This window comes from Hyla sarda, chromosome 2 (assembly GCF_029499605.1).
Source record: "Hyla sarda isolate aHylSar1 chromosome 2, aHylSar1.hap1, whole genome shotgun sequence".
Classification (NCBI taxonomy): domain Eukaryota; kingdom Metazoa; phylum Chordata; class Amphibia; order Anura; family Hylidae; genus Hyla; species Hyla sarda.
The window spans coordinates 275108658-275133329 of NC_079190.1; the positions used below are offsets into that span (position 1 = coordinate 275108658).

At 42.4% G+C, this 24672-nt stretch overlaps 1 protein-coding gene across 2 annotated transcripts in view; it reads right to left on the reverse strand.

The window, feature by feature from the left end:
- The window catches only part of SH3D21 (SH3 domain containing 21), a 121498-nt gene extending 104290 nt beyond the window's left edge, over nt 1-17208 (reverse strand). The window contains exons 1-2 of one of the 2 annotated variants that reach the window (XM_056560615.1): nt 17100-17208; nt 2219-2379 (exon numbers count right to left, since the gene is read on the reverse strand). In XM_056560615.1, the coding sequence (XP_056416590.1) occupies nt 2219-2379; nt 17100-17112 (174 nt within the window). In that variant the 5' untranslated portion in view covers nt 17113-17208. Of the gene's footprint in view, nt 1-2218; nt 2380-3854; nt 4028-17099 lie in introns of those variants that run through there. The other variant, XM_056560616.1, reaches the window with a different exon arrangement.
- Between the last annotated feature and the right edge of the window lie 7464 nt (nt 17209-24672).

Genomic DNA, 24672 nt, shown 5'->3' on the forward strand with positions numbered 1-24672 from the left:
TCCTGTGGCATGTTGGCTACTTGCTATTCTTTGCCATCCTTCTCTCCCCTTGCCTACATCTCCCAGCAATCATTGCAGCCAGCCCCCACCCTCTGAGCAGCAGAGAGAGGCTCAGAGCTGATTGGCTGAGGCTGAACACACCTCCCAGATCTCAACACTAAAGAGAGCATTAGCCATCAGTGCAGGACAGAAATCACATGGTCTTTGTCTCTCAGGAAGGTGGGGGCTGCTTTCAGAGAGAGATTTGGACAGAGACTGAGTGAATGGCTGGATGATGTCATTCGCTCACATCATGCATTTAAGTAACAACCAAAGAGGGAAAAGTGCTCTACATACATTCTTGGCCGTAAATGTTGGCACCCCTGAAATTTTTCTCGAAAATTAAGTATTTCTCACAGAAAAGGATTGCAGTAACACATGTTTTGCTATACACATGTTTATTCTCTTTGCGTGTATTGGAACTAAACCAAAATAGGGAGGAAAAAAGCCTGGACAAAATTATTGGCACCCTTAACTTAATATTTGGTTGCACGCCCTTTGGAAAAAATAACTGAAATCAGTTGCTTCCTATAACCATCAATAAGCTTCTTACACCTCTCAGCCGGAATGTGGGACCACTCTTCCTTTGCAAACTGCTCCAGGTCTCTCTTATTGGAAGGACGCCTTTTCCCAACAGCAATTTTAAGATCTCTCCACAGGTGTTCAATGGGATTTAGATCTGGACTCATTGCTGGCCACTTCAAAACTCTCCAGCGCTTTGTTGCCATCCATTTCTGGGTGCTTTTTGACATATGTTTGGGGTCATTGTCCTGCTGGTTGATCAAAGATCTTGGACGCAAACCCTGCTTTCTGACACTGGGCTGTACAGTGCGACACAAAATCCATAGGTAATCCTCAGATTTCATGATGCCTTGCACACATTCAAGGCACCCAGTGCCAGAGGCAGAAAAACAACTCCAAAACATCACTGATCCTCCACCATATTTCACTGTAGGTACTGTGTTCTTTTTATTTGTAGGCCTCATTCCATTTTCGGTAAACAGTAGAATTATGTACTTTACCAAAAAGCTCTATTTTGGTCTCATCTGTCCACAAGATGTTTTCCCAGAAGGATTTTGGCTTGCTCAAGTTCAAATGTAGTCTTGCTCTTTTATGTCTCTGTGTCAGCAGTGGGGTCCTCCTGGGTCTCCTGCCATAGGATAATTTCATTTAAATGCCGACGGATAGTTCGCGCTGACACTGATGCTCCCTGAGCCTGCAGGACAGCTTGAAAATCTTTGGAACTTGTTTGGGGCTGCTTATCCACCATCCGGACTATCCTGCGATGACACCTTTCATCAATTTTTCTCTTCTGTCCATGCCCAGGGAGATAAGCTACAGTGTCATCGATTCCAAACTTCTTGACAATGTTGTGTACTGTGGACAAAGGTAAATCTAGATCTCTAGAGATGGACTTGTAACCTTGAGATTGTTGATATTTTTCCACAATTTTGGTTCTCAAGTCCTCAGACAGTTCTCTTCTCCTCTTTCTGTTGTCCATGCTTAGTGTGGCACACACAGACACACAATGCAAAGACTAAGTTAACTTCTCTCCTTTTTATGTGCTTTCAGGTGGGATTTATATATTGCCCACATCTGTTACTTGCTCCAGGTGAGTTTAAAGGAGTATCACATGCTTGAAACAATCTTATTAATCCACAATTTTGAAAGGCTGCCAATAATTTTTTCCAGACCATTTTTGGAGTTTGGTGTGACATTATGTCCAATATGTTTTTTTTTTCCTCCCGTTTTTGGTTTAGTTCTAATACATACAAGGGGAATAAACATGTGTATAGCAAAACATGTGTTACTGGAATCCTTTTCTGTGAGAAATACTTAATTTTCTTGAAAAATTTCAGGGGTGCAAACATTTACGGCCATGACTGTAGCTAATGAATGATCTTTAGAAAACTGAATAGGTTGATGAGAGGGAACAGATGGGCTATAGGTTTAATTCCCCGGAGTACCCCTTTTAACTTACCTTTCTCCGCTCCCTTACTCTTTCTACTAGCACTTATTTTATGTCTTTAAAATAGAGACCAGCTCAGCAGCCATTGTAAACACATTTCCATCTCAATGGCCACGTCTTCCCTTGGCTTCTATAAACAGCCATTCCCAGCTTTGGGAACACAAAGGTGAGAGAAATCAATTCGAATTTTTAATAAACCTATTTCTATACCTTAACAAAAGCTTGTGGAAACAACCCTCTTTTTCCATTGATTTCTCCTTCTAGCCATCCTTCTTCAGCTGTTTTCTTAACATTTCTTACTACTTCACCAGCTTTGAGGGTTAATTCATCTTCAAGCTGCCCCTTGAAGTCCACAAGTGTCAACATGTCTCCTGTCACCAAAGGGGCAAGAATAATCAACATTAGTAGTAGGTAGGTCATGCATTTACCTTAATTCCTATAGACAAGTGGTCTCAAACTGTGGCCCTCCAGATGTTGCAAAACTTCAACTCCCAGCATGCCTGGACAGCTGTTGGCAGTCCGAACATGCTGGGAGATGAAGTTTTGCAACAATTGGAGGGCCACAGTTGGAAACAACTGCTATAGACGGAGAAAACAGAGACGGTAGGATCCAGCTCTAAATGCAAATAAAATCCATTTATTGAGGACAAGAACAGGAACAGGAAGATAGTTACGCTGTTACGCCGAGCGCTCCGGGTCCCCGCTCCTCCCCGGAGCGCTCGCAACACCCTCGCTACGGCAGCGCCCCGGTCAGATCCTCTGACCGGGTGCGCTGCGATACCGCCTCCAGCCGGGATGCGATTCGCGATGCGGGTGGCGCCCGCTCGCGATGCGCACCCCGGCTTCCGTACCTGACTCGCTCTCCCTCGGTCCTGTCCCGGCGCGCGCGGCCCCGCTCCCTAGGGCACGCGCGCGCCGGGTCTCTGCGATTTAAAGGGCCACTGCGCCACTGATTGGCGCAGTGGTTCCAATTAGTGTTTTCACCTGTGCACTCCCTATGTATACCTCACTTCCCCTGCACTCCCTCGCCGGATCTTGTTGCCCTTGTGCCTAGTGAAAGTGTTCCCTTGTGTGTTCCTAGCCTGTGTTCCAGACCTCCTGCCGTTGCCCCTGACTACGATCCTTGCTGCCTGCCCCGACCTTCTGCTACGTCCGACCTTGCTTTTGTCTACTCCCTTGTACCGCGCCTATCTTCAGCAGTCAGAGAGGTTGAGCCGTTGCTAGTGGATACGACCTGGTTACTACCGCCGCAGCAAGACCATCCCGCTTTGCGGCGGGCTCTGGTGAACACCAGTAGTAGCTTAGAACCGGTCCACTAGCACGGTCCACGCCAATCCCTCTCTGGCACAGAGGATCCACCTCCTGCCAGCCGGCATCGTGACATACGCGTTTCAAGTGTCAAATGCTCTTAGTCATACCTAAGCTGGCTGGAGTTCTCTCCGTCCTTTCTTCAACTGCTATAGACATCTCAAAGACAATTTTAAAACAGTCTATTTAACCAGTCCTGTATAATTTGCTGAAATGTCAGTGGTAACCCTTTTATTACATACAGATAGAAGGGCGTAGGTGCTGAACACCTGGGGCTGTAACACGCTCACACAGTAAGGCTTAGTCTGACAAAAGTTTTCATCTATCTTTCCAAACTTCCAATAAATTCCATTTACAAAAACATATTTATCCAAGTGAAGATTGCAGAAAACATAATAAAGGAGGTGTAGGCCCCTAAAACTTGGCACACACAGCAGAGCACTGCCGCAAAGCCTTTTCCATCTGTAAAGAGTTGTCTTACAACAACTAGGTAGTATGGTGACTGCCATTTTTAGAATAGGGTTCACTAGAAGTTTACCTGTAAAGGAAAACTGTCAGCTTTCTCCCCCCCCCCCCGCACTAACCAGCGGTACTGGCTGGTAGTGCGGGGGACGCTGATCAGTTTGATGCTTGTCGTGGCCGGATCCGTCCCGCCATTCAGCCCTAATCTTCTATTTTCGTGGATATGCTAATGAGGTGCTAACTGGCACCAGCCGGGCTAACTGACACTCTGACGTCAGCGCCGCTGGCCGCAGCACCGCCCAGCTCATCAATATTCCTCCCCTTTCTCTTCATTACAGAGCGGGGAGAAGAGGGAGAGGCGGAGGGAGGGTAGGAATATTGATGAGCTGGGCGGCGCTGTGGCAGGTGGCACTGACATCAGAGTGCCAGTTAGCCCGGCCAGTGCCAGTTAGCACCTCATTAGCATATCCCGAAAATAGAAGATTATGCCCGAACGGTGCGGCGGATCCAGGCACGGTAAGCATCAAATTCATCAGCGTCCCCCGCACTACCAGACAGTACTGCTGGTTAGTGCGGGGGGAGGAAGCTGACCATTTTCCTTTAAAACTGCACTTTAAATGGGCAATCTCATTAAAACAAATTTTTGCCGTTGCTCTCCTTATGGTAAATAAAAAATCTTTCTAATGTACTTGTCCAGAGACCATTTCCCCCCATCGCCACCGGGGATGGGGGGAGGCAACGGGGCAGCGGCGCCGGCAATGGGTGCCACTGCCCCTTCTCTCCCCCTGGCTGTCGGCGCCGCTTCTCTCCCCCTGGCTATCGGCGCCGGCAATGGCGCGCCGGCACCGATAGTCAGGGGGACTAAACGGGCAGCGGCGCCGATAGCAGGGGGAGAGAAGGGCCGGCAGCAGGGCTCTAGACCCCAGGAAAGGCAGGGGGAGAGAAGCGGGCAGCGACGGCCTCTCTCCCCCTGCCTTTCCTGGGGGTGTATCGGCGTATAACACGCACATAGACTTTAGGCTAAAAATTGTTGCCTAAAAAGTGCGTGTTATACGCTGATAAATACGGTAATTGTAGTTATTTGTATAGTACACATACAGGTTTAGGCCTGATTATTTGGTTATGGGGTGTCATTTGTAACAAAATTCTAGCCTATAAAGCAAATAGAGACTCCTGTGTAAATTGTTGGTAGATGAAAATGGATAGTTTAAGGCTAGGTTCCCATTGCCGTTTGCATCCGACCCATTAAGGGTCCGATCACCCTTTTTTTTTTCTCGAGCCAAATGGACCCTAAAATGGGTAGGGTGCAAATGGCTACTGACGGGTCCCGACTGACCCTATTCACTTGCATGGGGTCCATCGGTGATCCAGTAATTTTACAAGAATTTAGCTGAGAAAACAATAGTGCTTGCACTATTTTTTCTCCACTAAACTCCTGTCGTTCTGATCAGATTACTGACGGAACTCCGAATGGCAATGTGAACTGTACCTTACTTACCCAGGATAAAGCAAGCTATTGTATTTTCTAAAATAAAATAAAAAAATTCTAAAAGTTGCTTTAGATTCCTATAAGAATTAGATTAGGTTTACATTTGCATAGGACTTATTTCGGGGGTAAAAAATGCAAGCTGTTATTTTTTTTCCAGTCACAGCCTACTAAATAAACCGACACAATTGACTGACCCATTGAAGTCAATAGGATCTCTTTGGATCCATCAGCATCCGGAGCATCTGGCTCTGTTTTCTGGCCCCCAAATGGAGTCTACAAAGGAGGCCCAGAACAGAGCCCTGACACCCCTAGCTTTATAAAGTTCATCACTATGGTAATAAGTCATTTCTCTGGTTCCAATATATCCAAAGGGAAAATAATTGTATCCACATAAATTTTACCGTTGTGTTTCTGTCCATTTATTTTTTGTTGTTTGTTTGTATATTGGTATAGGTTTAAAACCTTAGGTGTCAGAGGGTTGTTTTTTTACCATACAGTATAAAGCATGCATTGCATAATATCCGAGCATGTGAGGCTGCTTGGTGGTAAAATATTCTGACTATTTGCTCATGTTCATGAAATACATGATAACATTTGTAGGCATATGTTATATCTGCATTGAACCCTATAACTTTTCATACATTACACATTGATATTGTTGCCATGTTTTCTTAATATACACTGCTCAAAATAATAAAGGGAACCCTTAAACAACACAATGTACCTCCAAGTCAATCACACTTCTGTGAAATCACACTGTCCACTCAGGAAGCAACACTGATTGACAATCAATTTCACATGCTGTTGTGCAAATGGAGCAGACAACAGGTGGAAATTATAGGCAATAAGCAATACACCTCCAATAAAGAAGTGGTTCTGCAGGTGGTAACCGCAGACCACTTCTCAGTTCCTATGCTTCCTGGCTGATGTTTTGGTCACTTTTAAATGCCGGCAGTGATTTCACTCTAGTGGTAGCATGAGACGGAGTCTACAACCCACACAAGTGGCTCAGGTAGTGCAGCTCATCCAGGATGGCACATCAATGCGAGCTGTGGCAAGAAGGTTTACTGTGTCTGTCAGCATAATAGTGTCCAGAGCATGGAGGCGCTACCAGGAGACAGGCCAGTACATCAGGAGACGTGGAGGAGGCCGTAGGAGGGCAACAACCCAGCAGCAGGACCGCTACCTACAACTTTGTGCAAGGAGGAGCAGAAGGAGCACTGCCAGAGCCCAGCAAAATGACCTCCAACAGTCCACAATGGGACATCATGTCTCGCTCCATCCACCAGCGCCACGTTGAACCACAAACTGTCCAGGAGCATGCCCAGGCATTGTAGGGAGGTCATACGGGCACGTGGAGGCCGCACACACTACTGAGCCTCATTTTGACTTGTTTTAAGGACATTACATAAAGTTGGATCAGTCTGTAGTGAGGTTTTCCCCTTTGATTTTGAGTGTGACTCCATATCCAGACCTCCATGGGTCGATAAATTTGATTTCCATTGATAATTTTTGTGTGATTTTGCTGTCAGCACATTCAACTATGTAAAGACGAAAGTATTTCATACGATTAGTTCATTCAGATCTATGATGTGTTATCTTAGTGTTCCCTTTATTTTTTTGAGCAGTGTATTAGAATTTTTTACTTATTTGAATGCATCATTCCAGAGCTGTCAATTTTATATGAGTATAGAGGGTTAACCTCTTATTCTATATGTGGATAAAGTTTATTGGATTAAAGGGCTAAAACATTCAAAAATAAAGTAAATACTTGAGAGATGAGGAATAACAATATTGTAGCCACAGTAATTAATAATAATTGATGATGTGCGTCCGTTCATGTAAACAATACAACTCCTCTGCAAGTACAGTAGCACAAGGAGAATGTAAAAAGCAGAATAATAAATAACTTTCTTGTGTAGAAGTTAAAGAGCACTGGTATAATTTATATAGATAGAGGAAAACAGATTTAGTCAGTCAATACGCATTCGAGCTAATACACATAACAATGCAACTGAATCAGAAAACATTATACGGAAAAAAAAATGAAAAGGTTCCTAGGCATGTGGGAAAACACAGGGACTCATTATTTATGTTGCGAAGGTAAAAGAAGCCAAAATAAATAAGAGTGATAGAAACTGGTAAGCAGGTGAGCAACCGGGCAACTATGGTGTAACATTATTACAGATGACCACTCAGAGAGGAGACTTTTGGGCCAACCAATTCTCAACAAGAACTTTTGGCACAGCACAGTGTTTAAAGGAGAAATTTATAAGTGTATCAAGAATCAAACTCATCAGGATCAGGAAGGAGCAGGTAGGCCTTGGCAACAAATGGGACTGAAACGCACATTTTTATAATTCAGGAATTTAATGCTCTGTTCTCAAAATCTGCGTTCTTTGGGACATGACCAAGCAAAGGTAAAAAATTTTCAGGGTATGAATTGACATTTGTAATATTAGTATCCATAGTTTGGATGAAAGACTGGTAGTGGAGTGGTAACCTTAATAGATAATTAATAGATAAGTTAATCTTTCATTTATATGGGCACTGTCACTTAAAAAAAAACTTTTCGCATGTTGTACAGAAATGCCAAAGGTTTTGCTTAAATGGGTCTGGGTGTTCAGACATCGACTGATTGCTAGCTTATGCCAAGACAAACGTGTGCTAAGTGTGTTCTCTCCTAGCTTTGTGCCACTTGACTGAGATGGACTCCCAATGTAAGTCTATGGGACCATCTTGGTTGTGCACACAGAATGTGGGAAGAAACGGGCTCAGCCATTTGCTTCTCTCTCTACTTGTTCTAGGGATCGGTAGAGTTTTTGAAAGTAAGAGGCATGCTTTAAGTGATGGAAACCAGATTTGGAAATGTGCACACCTATTCCACCAGCGTAGATCAGGACTTTTACTACATGTGTGTTTACCTCTAAAAGTGCCCATACACCTTCAATAGCTGTAGGGCAAACATTCACTGATAGATGCCTCTCCTGAACTCCCCATAGACATGAAGGTTCTGTGTGGCCGAACATTCAGGTGGCTCAATGGAGAGAGGGGAGGTAAGCAGCTGCCAGAAAGCTCAAGGGCAGCTTATATTTAGGAGAACAAAGGAGTCAGGCAGTCAAAGTCTACATACTGGACCCATCTGTCCCCTGATGTTATCTGCTGGGGGAGAATTGAGGGAGATACATATCAGAAATCTTCAGAATTCATTACTAATCATTCATACTTAAATGGGCACTGTCAGATACAAAATCTTTTTATGGGTACGTTCCCGCGTGATGTATTTTGCTGTGTATTTGCTGTTGCGTAATTTCTTTCCTATTGAAGTCAATGGGTAGCAAATTACGCAGTAGCAAATACTGCACGTGGGAACATACCCTATATGCTGAACATCTTGGCAAAACATTAACCCCTTAAGAACTCAGCCCATTTGGGCCTTAAATAGGCACGGTCAGATATAAAAACTTTTGATATGTTGTAAAGCATGCAAAACCAATAGGTTTTGCAATTGCTTTTATTAGAAAATTTTCAGTATTTCATACTAAAAAAGCCAGTCAAAAAACTGCCCCCCTGCCTCCTGGAATGCATTCAGTGCTTCTGTGAACACTGCTTCATCCTGGACTCCAGGACGTTTTGGAGGGGGGAGGGGCTGTACACACTGCAGAGACTCATGTGAAGAGAAGGGCAGGGGGAGGGGCAGGAAGACTGCTGCCGTCTCTCACACAGCAAACAATCAATGAGAGAGGCAGAAACATGCATTGCAGACGAAAAAGTAAGGGGGAGATTCATCAAAACCAGTGTAGAGGAAAAGTTATGCAGTTGCCCATAGCAACCAATCAGGTTAATCATTTTTTAAAAGGCCTCTGAAAAATGAAGGAAGCGATCTCATTTGTTGCTATGGGCAACTCAGAAACGTTTCCTCTGGACAGGTTTTGATAAATCTCCCTCTAAGTGTCCATGCATGTATGTGTGTGTGGATATATATATAAATATGTGTGTATATCAGTGTCTATCTAATGTGTATGTGTAAGAATATATGAAGCCAATGTGTGTGTGTGTGTGTGTGTGTGTAATAAAGGGGGACTACCTCCAGCTGTTGCAAAACTATAGCTCCCAGCATGCCCACACATCGTTTGGCTGTGCAGGCATGCTGGGAGTTTTAGTTTTTCAACAGCTGGAGGCACCCTGGTTGTAAGCACTGGACTGAGGAGAGGGAGGGGAGGAGGGGGAGTGGTTGTCACAGTGAGTACCCGCCCCCCTACTTCTGGTGGACAAAATTAAGGTATTTCAGAAATAAAGCTAATTCTGAGAGAAATGTAGGTCACAGACACATACAAAGTACATGTACATGATCAGGATGAGATACTGAGCAACATATAACAGTTTTGTTTTTTTTTAGTGATCTGACGGTTACGCTTTAAGGACTCCTTGACATCTAAAAATCATAAATCTCTTATATTTTCATCCACAGACTAGTATGAGGGCTTGTTTTTTGCATGACAAGTTGTCCTTTGTAATGACATCACTCATTTTACCATAAAATGTATGGCACAACCAAAAAAATACTATTTGTGTGGGGAAATTGATAAGAAAACCCGAATTTTGCTAATTTTGGAAGGTTTCGTTTTCACGCTGTACACTTTACGGTACAATAGGCATGTTTCCTTTATTCTGTGGGTCAATATGATTAAAATGATACCCATGATTACATACTTTTCTATTATCATACCACTTTAAAAAAAAATCACAAACTGTTTTAACCAAATTAGTGCGTTTAAAATCCCTCTATTTTGCTGACCTATAACTTTTTCATTTTTCCGTATAAGCTGCGGTATGAGGGCTCATTTTTTGCACCGTGATCTGTAATTTTTTTTATACCACATTTGCATATATAAAACTTTTAATACATTTTTTATCAATTTTTTGGGGAATAAAATGTTATAAAAAAGATAATTAACATTACATTTTAATAGTTCGGATATTTACGCACGTGGCGATACCAAATATGTTTATTAAAAAAAATTACACTTTTTGGGGGTAAAATGGGGGAAAACAGACAATTTACATTTTTAATGGGGGAGGGAATTTTTCTAATTTTTTTACTTTTGTTTTTTACTTTTTTTTACTTTTATTTTTACACTTTAATAGACCCCATAGGGGACTATTTATAGCAATCATTCAATTGCTAATACTGTTCAGTGCTATGCATAGGGCATAGCACTGATAAGTGCTATGTCCTGCTCTGGTCTGCTCGATCTCAGACCAGAGCAGAAGACACAGAGGCAGGTGAGCAGACCTCCATCCACCATTACAGATGATGGGATCGCCACACTTCTGCAGATGCCGTGATCTGTATTGATTACGGCATCTGAGGGGTTAATGGCGGACATTCGCGGGATCACGGATGTCGGCCATTGCCGGCGGGTCCCAGCAGCTGGGACCTGCTGCGCATGCCCTGAGCAACGCTCCAATGCTCGCAGTTATGTATAGGACATAAATGTACGTCCTGGTGCCGTAAGTACCACCTCACAAGGACGTACATTTACGTCCTGTGTCGTTAAGGGGTTAAAGGGGTAATCCGGTGGAAAACTTTTTTTTTTTAATTAACTGGTGCTAGAAAATTAAACAGATTTGTAAACTACTTCTGTTAAAAAATATTAACCCTTCCAGTTCTAATTAGCTGCTGTATACTACAGAGGAAATTCTTTTCTTTTTGGATTTATTTTCTGTCACGACCACAGTGCTCTCTGCTGACACCTCTGTCCATGTCAGGAACTGTCCAGAGCAGGAGAAAATCCCCATAACAAACATATGCTGCTCTAGACAGTTCCTAAAATGGACAGAGGTGTCAGCAGAGAGCACTGTGGTCGTGACAGAAAAGAAATTCCAAAAGAAAAGAATTTCCTCTGTAGTATACAGCCGCTAATAAGTACTGGAAGGATTAAGAATTTTTTATAGAAGTAATTTACAAATCTGTTTAACTTTCTGGCACCAGTTGATTTAAAAAAAAGAGGTTTTTCACTGGAGTATACCTTTAACCTTTCTAATATACTTCATAAGAAAAATGTATTTCCTTTTTATAGAAATCGTGGCTTATAAAATCATGGCTTTGTCCAAGCTGAAGCACAGACATGGACATAGTCCAGTAAGTGAGGGTGGGCTAGTACTAATACAACACAAAGAAATTCCCCTAATCTATTCCGTCATTGTATGGTGTTATCATTGTGATTATACATCACATGATTAGACTTACATCACCTTTCTTATTTTATATTTATCTCCAAAGTAGATCATAAAATGATGAGTCTTTGAAAATCTATGTTATATATGTTGATCCTGGAAATGAATCATGAATAGTATACCTTTGTCTTATGTCAAAACACCACTTCAAACTACATTCATTGTATCGAGGCATGTGTCATGTATCACTTGCCATGTGTTTGACAATATGACTCCATTTGCTTTTGTCACTGACAATAGGATTAAAAAAGCAAATGATCTGAGTGGGAGGTTTGAATCAGAAAAATCAGAATCCCCAGACACTGGCAGAGGTTTTGGATTTTTCTCCTTAAAGAAGTCTCTTTTTGCATTGGACTGGCCCCACTAATTAGTGCTGGTCCCTTGAACCAGTGTGGGGGGGGGGGGGGGGGGAGAGATGGATCCTTCTCCAGCCACTGCTCTCTAACAGAGCTAACACCCCCCTCCAGGTTCTGTGCGCTGTTCTCCTCAGCATCCACCTCCCCAACCTCAGGTTCTGTGTCCATGTGTTCTCAGCATCAACCAAAAACTCCTGCACACCCCCCCCCCCCTCCCCCCCCCATACAGACACAGTTTGGTGGTGAGTCAGTGATGGTGTGGGGTGGCATTTCTTTGGGGGGCCGCACAGCCCTCCATGTGCTTGCCAGAGGTACCAAGATGAGATCCTCAGACCCCTTGTGAGACCATATGTTTGTGCAGTTGGCCCTGAGCTCCTCCTAATGAAAGACAATGCTAGACCTCATGTGGCTGGAGTGTGTCAGCAGTTCCTGCAAGAGGAAGGCATTGATGCTATGGACTGGCCCACCCGTTCCCCAGTGCTGAATCCAATTGAGCACATCTGGGACATCATTTTTCGCTCCATCCACCACAGACTGTCCAGGAGTTGGCGGATGCTTTAGTCCAGGTCTGGGAGTACATCCCTCAGGTGACCATCCGCCACCTCATCAGAACCATGCCCAGGCATTGTAGGGAGGTCATACGGGCACGTGGAAGCCACACACACTACTGAGTCTCATTCTGACTTATTTTAAGGACATTACATAAAAGTTGGATCAGCCTGTAGTGTGGTTTTACACTTTAATTTTGAGTGTGGCACCATATCCAGACCTCCATGGGTTGATAAATTTGATTTCCATTGATAATTTTTGTTTGATTTTGTTGTCAGCACATTCAACTATGTAATGACGAAAGTATTTCATACGATTAGTTCATTCATTCAGATCTAGGATGTGATATCTTGGTGTTCCCTTTATTTTTTTGAGCAGTGTATATTCAGTTTTTCCTCAACCCTGACCAATCTCTATGTCCTAGCTGCTGAAAAACACCCCACACATCATTATGATGCTGCCACCACCTTGCTTGAAAGGGCTAGATGTTTGATTGCGGGGGTCCCGCCACTGGGAAACCCCCGCGATCTCCCTTCTGCACCTGGCATTTATTTATAGTGTCAGAAGCAGTGCCGGAGGCTTGTAACGTCACGCCCCCTCCCATAGACTTACATTGAGGGGGCATAGCCATGACTATGATGGTCCGGCACGGAGCGAAGTTCATTCCGTGCACCGGATGTCTGGGGTGCCGCAGTTGAGATTGCATGGGTCCCCAGCGGTTATACATCTTGCCACGAGGAGGAGTATTCCTTTAATGTACGAATGGTACTGAACAGGTGATGAGCATGGCCTGGTTTTCTCCACACATGACACTTAGAATTGAGGCTATTGGGTTCTTGGTGATCTTGGCCTTTCTCTTCCTATTACTTAGTTTGGTGGGACGGCCAGCTCTAGAAAAGAGTCCTGGATGTTCCAAACTTCCAAACTCCCAATTAAGAATTATGGAGGCCACTATGCTCAGTGTAGTAGTCATTGGTTGTACTCTTCTCCAGATCTGTGGCTCCACACAATCCTGTCTTTGAGCTCTACAGGCAATTCTTTCTACCTCATGGCTTTCTGCCTCATTGTCAGCTTATTTATACAGGAGTGTTTCTTTCTAAATTATGTCCAATCATCTGAATTTACTACAGGTGGCTCCCGCCACCGCCCCCCCCCCCCCAAAAACGGACAACGCCCCCCCCCCCCCCCACACACACACACCACCACCACCCCACCCCCCCAGAGCTAAATTTCAGGTTTTAAAGCAAAGGTTCTGAATACTTATGTCCATGCTAAATATTTGTTTTTCCTTTTTTAATAAATTAGCTAAAATTTCTAAAGTTCTGTTTCCACATTCTCATTATGGAGTCAAGAATGATATGAAAATTCTATTTTTTTAATTTTGCAAAAGGCCATGACATAACAAAATGTGAAAAAGATGAAAGGGTCTGAAAACTTTCCAAATGAACTGTTATTGCTATTTAAAGAATACAATAATTATGACACTGAGATTGAAACAATTTATAATGTAATTAATTAGGCTTATAACTATAATCTTCTTATCTATATAAGGAATGTAATTGGATTATCTCAAATTAGCCAGAGCTTGCTATACTCATTGTGACATGACAATGGAAAGATCTTGCATAGTATAAATTAGTTTATATAAACTTTATCTTAAAAGGCAGACTGATAATACATAGAGCTATCCCTATGCTTTCTCTCCCCCTCCAGTTGCACACTACATTGGCCAGTTTACAGAATGGACTGTGCATATCAGATTGTAGGTGTAAGAGCTTTACTTCACAAGACCAATGAATATTAGAAAAGGAAAAGTTAAATGCATATTTCTGACACATGCAGCTCATTTCTTAATTGCTATTGTTGCAATATCTCCAAAAATATACATTAATAGTACATGAGCCATTTGGAGAATGGTAAACAAATTGCTATATATGCCTTATTCTCATATTCATATATGTTTCTCATATGGATCGAAAATATAGCTGTGTGAATGAAGCCTAAGGCTCTTGCAGTGTCTGGTATCTCTATGAAGGATGTGCGGTATACATTTTTGTATGTCATGTTAATGAGCTGCTTTGCATATTCCTCTTCCCAGAGTTTTTAGTGGAGGGTTCAGGGGTGGTATTGAAATTTGTTTATACAGGTTTCTCCAACTTAAAAAAACGGAATTTACATGGCAAGTGGCGGCAGTGACCACAAAACGAGGTGAAGGAGATTGTTCTTTAAATTTGCAGTATACCCTCTGGTAGAAAGGAGAGGGGGGGGGGGGTTGCACAACATTACACATGCTACATGTTTACAGCACAGGACGGGACACTGCTTTTACCCATATTGTATAATCGCCTTTGAATTCAACAACTGGTTCGCCCAAACCCTGGTCCAGCTGCTTAGTCTTACTTGGTTACATGGCTTCCAATGAGCTTTCAACATTTCTTAATGATTAAAAGTTAAATTCTGTTAAAAACTGGAGATAATTATGCAGTAGTTCTTAAGATTTTACATTTTTTTTAGCTGACATGTTTTGAAGCACATTTTAATAAATTTTGGCCATTGTGTACCAAGACAGTGAGCTGGATCTCCATACTCCTCTAAGACTGACAACGTTACTTAGAATAATGCAGAGGGACTGGTGGTATATATTGACACACACGATAAGGTCCATTGCCAAGCGGGAAGCATGTCTGTGAGCACTCAGCATTGTGAATTTCTATTTTCTAATTCTAGGAATACTAGTTATTGGATAGATCAGTGTTTCCCAAGCGCAGTGCTCATGTACCCCCAACAAGTCATGATTTCAGGATTTCCTTAGTTTTAAACATGTGATAAAAATATTGTTAGTGCATCAGACATCACCAAATGTGTTCTCTGTATGGACACTTTGGGGGTACTTTAAGTCTGTGCTTGGGAAACATTTAATGTTATATGTAGCGGGACAGGACAGGAGGGGATGGGGGGTGGGATGGAGGTAGGGTGGGCGGAGGGTAGGGGTATATGTAGGGCAAAATGATTGTGTGTCTTTTTTGTATATGTTGTCAAATTTGTACTTACAAAAAGCAATAAAATTTAATAAAAATAAAAAATGTTATATGTAGCAGAGTGGGCATCAGAAAGAACAGATCCATCATATACAATCATACTGAAAATCCATGTCCTCAATGTAAACACTGTACTTGTCCTGCTTCATCCTCCAATGGATGCTTAAGGCTATATTTACCCATAGGTATACTAAGCACATGTCTTCTTTGTTAGTATTATTGATCATTTATTTTAGTAATCTCTTACATATGCCATTTAACAAAATAACTGAGAAGGTAATGTTAGGTTCAACATATCAGAATCTCAGTTTCTATTTGTTAGTTGTTTATACACACATAGCTTTAAAGTACAGCAGTCAGTAAGGTGACATGGTCTTTGGACAGTCATAGCCTCTTCCCAAACAAACGAATTGTGCCAGGTTTACATTGTAATTTTTATGGTCTGACAAATGACTCCATAACTAAAAACCTGGTCAGTCTGAGCTTTGCATGACCACGTTGATATATTTTACAAGGTTAGGAACAGGAGGAATTGGAGCATTTTCTACAAGAAGAAGCCCAATATTCTACCTCTTACAAGAATTGCTTACATTACACACTACCATTATAGAAGTCAGAGTTAAAAGACTTTTATACAACATAATGATCAGATTGGACAGATCAGATCAGGTATTTGACTTATAGTAAAATAATATAATAATAATAACAATAGTTTCCAAAGAGCAGAAAATACCAGCTCACTCCTATTGGATGCGCCCGGACTGGACTTGGACAAATCCACATAAATATTGGAGAAAGAAAGAAGTGTCCAGCACTGACTCTTAATCAAGGAACTGCTTTATTGAGACATCATGGTTGCCATGGGATACAACAAGGGTTCATGTAACGTGACGCGTTTCGGCCCGCGGGCCAAAACGCATCACATTACATGAACCTTTGCTGTATCCCATGGCAACCATGATGTCACAATAAAGCAGTTCCTTGATTAAGAGTCAGCGCTGGACACGTCTTTCTTTTTTCAATAATAATAATAATAATAATAATAAAATATAGTTCCACACATAAACCCAGTAGTACAATTGCCATCCTCTAACCCCTATCTATACATTTTGTTTATAATGGTGCCTCTGTACGAAACCACCAGAACTCCAGCTACTATTACAAGTGACCAGATGCAAGGAGCATTTCTGCCTTGCTAAAACAGGGATAAAGGTTATCTAGTATTGACACAGTCATATAAAAAGATAAACAGGACCCTGCCCTAAGCAATTCTTAACCAAAGAAGCAGTGAGCATACGTTGTCTACTTCAATCCAGAACATGCTATTAAAATAATACAGACTTTGCTATTTCCAGAGTTAAATAGGTAAAAGAAAGACAACATGACATGTTAAAAGAACTAGGCAGGTATATTCATTCATAGGTAAGTTCATTCATTGAGCTTGAATACCTCTCTTTGTTAGACAAATGGTGGACTGTAAATAATCAATCATATTTCTCAATAGTCCAGGACTGTAAGACAGCAATGTTACACTCTTACTGTGTCTCTAGACTGTTTCTAAAGTTGCATTCCAGCTTACCTGTCGCCTATATAGATGCAGTCTATGCAATACATCTGCAAGCCAGGTTTATGTTTTAGTATACACTTACCTAGTGTGCTCATGGTGAGTATCTGTCTCAAGACTGGGCAGTGTACGGACCTTTACATTCAGATATATGCGATAAGGCCTTGCGGTGGCCTCAGCTTCCTGCTTTTCACAATCAAGAACAACTTTCTAAAGCAACAGTTCCTTAATCCTGAAGCTCACAAGGAGGAAAAAAAGCTTGCCATAACATGAGCGCAAGGATTGGTTGGTAGAAAACAGGAAAGGCGAGTCAAAGGAATGAATGCGAGGACAGACAGATACCGAGTATGATACACGTTTTGTGCGGCAGGAGAGGAGTGAACAGGTTTTACAAGTGTTAACATCAGACTGCAACACAGGTTATTGCAAAGGTATTTGTCAGAACGTAGGAATGTGTTGAAGGTGAACATGCGCAGGGATTGAGAATAAACAATAATAGTAAGGTAGTACTCTCCATACCTTTACATCACAATCACGAGACATCAGATAATAGGCCACGGGAGCTGCAGGGAATTCAGGAGTCAGAAACGTCAACTCACATTTCTTAGGATGTACAGGCTTAGAGTGAGCAAGCTGTATTAATGATAATAATAATGATAACCTTAATATAGCACAGCACGTTACAGCTCAGAGGGTACACACACCAACAAAACTATGTACAGGAGCAACAAACATGCAATTTTATATGCAATTCAAAAACAAATGTGACGGTGGACTCACAGGAGCTTACAATCTATGATGAAATAGGGTTGAGAAACAGGCAAAAAATGTCCAGTCATCTCATATAAATGGGGTAGTGCACAAAGCCACTCTCTGTGTATATACAGGTACAAAGTCCAGTGAGGGGGATTATAAAATATCAACAACCGAAAAAATCCCGGGGGGCACTCATGGTTAGACGATCATGTTCTTGGCATCTATATTCTTATCGGTGCATATACCAGTGGGAGTTACACAATTTCTTTAACCCCTTAAGGACCCAGCCCAAATATACCTTAAGGACCCGGCCATTTTTTGAACATCTGACCACAGTCACTTCAAGCATTAATAACTCTGGGATGCTTTTACCTTTCACTCTGATTCCAAGATAGTTTTTTCGTGACATATTCTACTTTATTTTAGTGGTAAACTTTTGTCAATACTTGTATCATTTCTTGGTGAAAAATTCCAAAATTTGATGAAAAAATTAAAAATTTTGCATTTTTTTTTAACTTTGAAGCTCTCTGCTTGTAAGGAAAATGGATATTCCAAATAAATTATACATTGATTCACATATACAATATGTCTACTTTATGTTTGCATCATAAAGTTTACATGTTTTTACTTTTGGAAGACATCAGAGGGCTTCAAAGTTCAGCAGCAATTTTCAAATTTTTAACAAAATTTTCTAAATCTGAATTTTTCAGGGACCAGTTCAGTTTTGAAGTGGATTTGAAGGGTCTTCATATTAGAAATACCCCACAAATGACCCCATTATAAAAACTGTACCCCTCAAAGTATTCAAAATGACATTCAGTAAGTGTGTTAACCCTTTAGGTGTTTCACAGGAATAGCAGCAAAGTGAAGGAGAAAATTCAAAATCTTCATTTTTTACACTCGCATGTTCTTGTAGACCCAGTTTTTGAATTTTTACAAGTGGTAATAGGAGAAAAAGCCCCCAAAATTTGTAACCCAATTTCTCTCGAGTAAGGAAATACCTCATATGTGTATGTCAAGTGTTCGGCGGGCACAGTAGAGGGCTCAAAAGGGAAGGAGCGACAATGGGATTTTGGAGAGTGAATTTTTCTGAAATGGTTTTTGGGGGGCATGTCACATTTAGGAAGCCCCTATGGTGCCAGAACAGCAGAAAACCCCACATGGCATACCATTTTGAAAACTACACCTCTATAGGCACGTAACAAGGGATCCAGTTAGCCTTAACACCCCACAGGTGTTTGACAACTTTTCTTTAAAATCGAATGTGTAAATGGAAAAAAAAAATTTCACACTAAAGTGCAGTTTTTCCCCCAAATTTACAATTTTTACAAAGGGTAATGGGAGAAAATGCCCCCCCAAATTTGTAACCCCATCTCTTCTGAGTATGTAAATACCCCATGTTAGGACGTAAAATGCTTTGCGGGAGAACTACAATGCTCAGAAGAGAAGGAGTCACATTTGGCTTTTTGAAAGCAACTTTTGCTGAAATGTTTTTTTGGGGGCTTATCGCATTTAGGAAGCCCCTGTGGTGCCAGAACAGCAAAAAAGTACCCACATGGCTTACTATTTTGGAAACTACACCCCTCAAGGAACGTAACAAGGGGTCCGCTGAGCCTTAACACCCCACAGGTGTTTGACAACTTTTCGTTAAATTTGGATGTGTAAATGAAAAAAAAAATTTTTTTTCTAAAATGCAGTTTTCCCCTAAATTTTACATTTTTACAAGGGATAATAGGAGAAAATGACCCCCAAAATTTGTAACCCCATTTCTTCTGAGTATGGAAATACCCCATGTTAGGATGGAAAATGCTCTGCTGGCGAATTACAATGCTCAGAAGAGGAGGAGCACCATTGAGCTTTTGGAAAGAGAATTCGTTTGGAATGGTAGTCAGGGGCCATGTGCGTTTACAAAGCCCCCCATGGTGCCAGAACAGTGGACCCCCCCACATGTGACCCCATTTTGGAAACTACACCCCTCACAGAATTTAATAAGAGGTGCAGTGAGTATTTACACCCCACTGGTGTTTGACAGATCTTTGGAACAGTGGGCTGTGCAAATGAAAAATTTAATTTTTCATTTTTACGGACCACTGTTCCAAAAATCTGTCAGACACCTGTGGGGCGTAAATTCTCACTGTACCCCTTATTACATTACATGAGGGGTGTAGTTTCCAAAATGGGGTCACATGTGTCGGGGATCCATTGTTCTGGCACTATGGGGGCTTTGTAAACACATGTGGCCTTCAATTCCGGACAAATTTTCTCTTCAAAATCCCAATGGCGCTCCTTCTCTTCTGAGCATTGTAGTTCGCCCACAGAGCACTTTAAATTCACATATGGGGTATGTTCTTACTCAGAAGAGATGGGGTTACAAATTTGGGGGGGCTTTTTTCCTATTTTCCCTTGTGAAAATGAAAAATTTAGGGTAACACCAGCATTTTAGTGAAAAAAAATAATTTTTTTCATTTTCCCATCCAACTTTAATGAAAATTTGTCAAACACCTGTGGGGTGTTCAGGCTCACTATACCCCTTGTCAAGTTCTGTGAGGGGTGTAATTTCCAAAATGGGGTCACATGTGGGTATTTTTTTTTTTTTGCGTTTGTCAGAACCGCTGTAAAATCAGCCACCCCTGTGCAAATCACCAATTTAGGCCTCAAATGTACATGGTGCGCTCTCATTCCTGAGCCTTGTTTTGCATCCGCAGAGCATTTTACGCTTACATTTGGGGTATTTCCGTACTCAGGAGAAATTGCGTTACAAATTTTGGGGGTCTTTTTTTCCTTTTACCGCTTGTGAAAATAAAAAGTATGGGGCAACACCAGCATGTTAATGTAAAATTTTTTATTTTTTTACACTCACTAACAGGCTGTTGTAGCCCCCAACTTTTCCTTTTCACAAGCGGTAAAAGGGAAAAAAGACCCCTAAAATTTGTAGTGCAATTTCTCCCGAGTACGGCGATACCCCATATGTGGCCCTAAACTGTTTCCTTGAAATACGACAGGGCTCCGAAGTGAGAGAGCGCCATGCGCATTTGAGGACTAAATTAGGGATTGCATAGGGGTGGACATAGGGGTATTCTACACCAGTGATTGCCAAACAGGGTGCCTCCAGCTGTTGCTAAACTCCCAGCATGCCTGGACAGTAAGTGGCCATCCAGAAATGCTGGGAGTTGTTGTTTTGCAACAGCTGGAGGCTCCGTTTTGGAAAAACTGCCGTACAAGACGTTTTTAATTTTCATTGGGTGGGGGGACAGTGTAAAGGGGTGTATATGAAGTGTTTTACTCTTTATTATGTGTTAGTGTAGTATTTTTAGGGTACTTTCGCACTGTCGGGTTATGGTGAATTTCCCGCTAGGAGTTTGCGCTGCGGCGAAAAATTTGCCTTCAGTTAGGTTCTGTTATCAAACTCAGTATTTTCCAACCAGTGTGCCTCCAGCTGTTGCAAAACTACAACTCCCAGCATGTACTAATCACCGAAGGGCATGCTGGGAGATGTAGTTATGCAACAGCTGGAGGTACCCAACTACAACTCCCAGCATGCCGAGACAGCTGTTTGCTGTCTGGGCATGCTGGGATTTGCAGTTTTGCAACTTCTGGAGAGCTACAGTTTTTAGACCAGTGCACAGTGATCTCCAAACTGTGGACCTCCAGTTGTTGCAAAACTACAACTCCCAGCATGCCCAGACAACAAACAGCTATGTGGGCATGCTAGGAGTTGTAGTTTTGCAAGATCTGGAGGGATATAGTTTAGAGACCACTGTATAGGGGTCTCAAACTGCAGCCCTCCAGCTGTTGCAAAACTACATATTCCAGCATGCCCAAACAGCTGTCTGGGCATGCTGGGAGTTGTAGTTTTGCAACATCTGGAGGGCTACAGTTTAGAGACCACAGTCTCAGACTGTAGCCCTCCAGATCAACTTACCGGCTTCCGTAGGATCCAGGGAGCCGTCCTCTTCTGACGCACGTCACGCCGCCTGCCGATCACCGTCGCCGCAGCCTCCGGATCGGCAAGTGGATGTTGGTGCCCGGTCCCCTACAGTTCCCTGTTCTGCCCCGCCTATTGTGGGTGGGCAGGACGGGGAAAACGAAAGTTAACCCCCCCGCCCCCGATGTGCTATTGGTCGTCGCCTCTGACGATCAATAGCAGACCAATAGCAGGGATAGGAGGGGTGGCACCCCTGCCAACTCACTCCTATGCCTACAGGGGGATCGTGGGTCTTAGACAACCGCGATCCCCCTTATATATTGGGTCACCGGGTCACCAAAGACCCGTAGGACCCGGGATCGGCACAAATCGCAAGTGTGAAGCAGGGTCGGTAGACCATATGGCATCAAAATTGATGAGATTTTTTTAATGTAATTTTTATTTTATTTTAATTTATTTTAATTTTTCGAGTACACATTCTGGTGAGCATCGATCTGGAGGTCTGCCATGAGGCGAACTACCACCTGTTCCAGCCTCTGCCTCACAGCGCCTCCGCCCCCTCCCCCCCCCCCTACTGTCTTACTCTGTGTGGAACTGAAAATGTTTCATTTTATCAGTAATGGGTCATTGTTATTGCTCCAACCTGTTTCATTGGATTCTTGTGGTAATTCCAGAGGTAATATATGACGATGACTAGAGAGGAGTGAATTTAGAAAAAAATTGATTTGTCCAATTTGATTCGCTCATCTCTATTGAGGACCCATTGGAGGGCAAGTCTGGTGCCAGCAGCCAAGGTATTTCCAGCTCCAATAGTGTAAAATTTGCTGCAGTGTATAAGTTGTTGCAGTGAAAAAGATCGTACTTGTATCTTAAAATCGAGCTGGCGGTCCACCGGGAGGCACACTAATGCCTAAGTCCAAGCCCCTGCCTCTCAGCGCACCCCCATCCTCATGACTGAGAGTCCACTTCAAAAGGGAGGGACTGCCGCCCCAGCAACTTGGACAGGAGCACATTCAGCTTCTGTGCCATTGGATAAGTGGGTGCATAAAGCTAGAAGTTGCTGCAGTGAAAAAGCTCGTACTTGTATCTTAAAATCGAGCTGGCGGTCCACCGCGAGGCACACTAATGCCTAAGTCCAACCCCTGCCTCTCAGCGCACCCCTATGCTCATGACTGAGAGTCCACTTCAAAAGGGAGGGATGGAAGCCCCAGCAACTTGGACAAGAGCACATTCAGCTTCTGTGCCATTGGATAAGTGGGTGCATAAAGCTAGAAGTGGCTGCAGTAAAAAAGCTTGTACTTATATCTTAAAATCAAGCTGGCGGTCCTCCACCAGGCGAGTTACCACCTGTTCCAGCCCCTGCCTCTCAGTGCCCAACCCCTGACTGTGAAAGTTTGAATGTTTCTGTAATGTCTGTTTTGATTTATGTTCAGACACGGCCATTGGATTTATGTTTGTGGCTGAATAGTTTGATGTTCCCCGGCTAGGGAATAGTTAAAGCTCTTAGCCTTTCACCCAATGGCAGTGCGGGTGTGTTTATATTTCTCCATCTCAGTCTAGGTTCTTGGCTGGTGATTGACCTGTTGCTACTATGATGTCTGTTTGTGCATGCAAGATGCTATGATGTCTGTTGCAATACACTTTGTCTTCTTGTGCAATAATGCTGCTATGATGTCTGTGCTACACACTTCCAAGTCTGCTTGAGCATTTACCTTGTATTTATCTTGTGATATTTTATCTGAGTTTTTAGCCATGGTTAATTAGTCTTGTTTAGTAGATTTTAGTCTGTGTTAAATTAGTCGGTTTTTAGGATTGTATTTCCGTTCTGCTTTGTCGCTGTTCACACTGATTTTTCTTGTATCCTTTTTCTGAGTTTTTGTAACAGGACATCCCTGTTACCTTTTAATGGGTCTCTGGGGAATTGAGATTTGGTACAAGATATCTCCTTGCTCCATGGTGGACTCTGGGAGATTGAGTTCCAATATCTAGATATTCCCATGTTTTCTGGGGATTGTGTTTTTATTCCTGTTTGTTCCTGGAGTCTTAGCTGATTCATCCGTTTCCTAGTCTTGCGTTCTGGACTTAATCTGGTTGTCTAGTAGTTTTCCGTTTCAGTTTCTGGTCTGTGACCGACTATGTATATTATTTGTTTTTACGCCACTGCACCTTAGCACAGACAGGGACCGGCTCCAGGTTGTCGATCCATCGCTTAGAATGGATGGGCAAGTAGGCAAAGAGAGTGTTTTTAGGGTCAGTTTAGGGCTCATTCTCCCTTTCCCCCAGTCGGTCATGTTTCATTTAATTAGTTATGATTCATTGTTATCGCTCTAAATTACCACAGGTAATATATGACGTTGATGACCATAGTGTTGAAAAAATTACATCGATTTTTTTAAATTTAACATTTTGATTAGATTCACAAGTTTAATGTCCGGGGTACTCGAAGCGTTTACTTTGAACTTATAGTGTATGACCACAAAACCCAATATAATAAGGAGTCACATGGGGGCACAATGACAGAGCCTAGAGGTGGCAGCAGCCTGACGAGACCATAGGGCCTCACAATAGAAAGGATTAAAGATATTTTTGAAAATGTTAATTGAAGATTTTAGATATACAAAAACATTTTAAGTTTAATTTAAAGTGCCAACAGCATAAGGAGTCCGTATGGTGGCACATTGGCACAGCCTGGAGGTGGCAGCAGCACGAGGAGACCATAATCTGGCAGTATGACCCAGCCTGGAATTGGCGGCAGCAAGAGGAGACCATATAGTGGCAGAACAACCCAGCCTGGAGGTGGCAACAGCCTGACAAGGCCATAGGGTCTTACAATTGGATTAATCCTAAAAAGGATTAAAGATATTTTGGAAAATTTTAATTGAAGATTTAAAATAAATTAAGATTAAGTTTCATGTAATGTGCCAGCAGCATGAGGAGACCACATGGCCACAGTGTGTCTGGGTCTCATCTTCCTCAT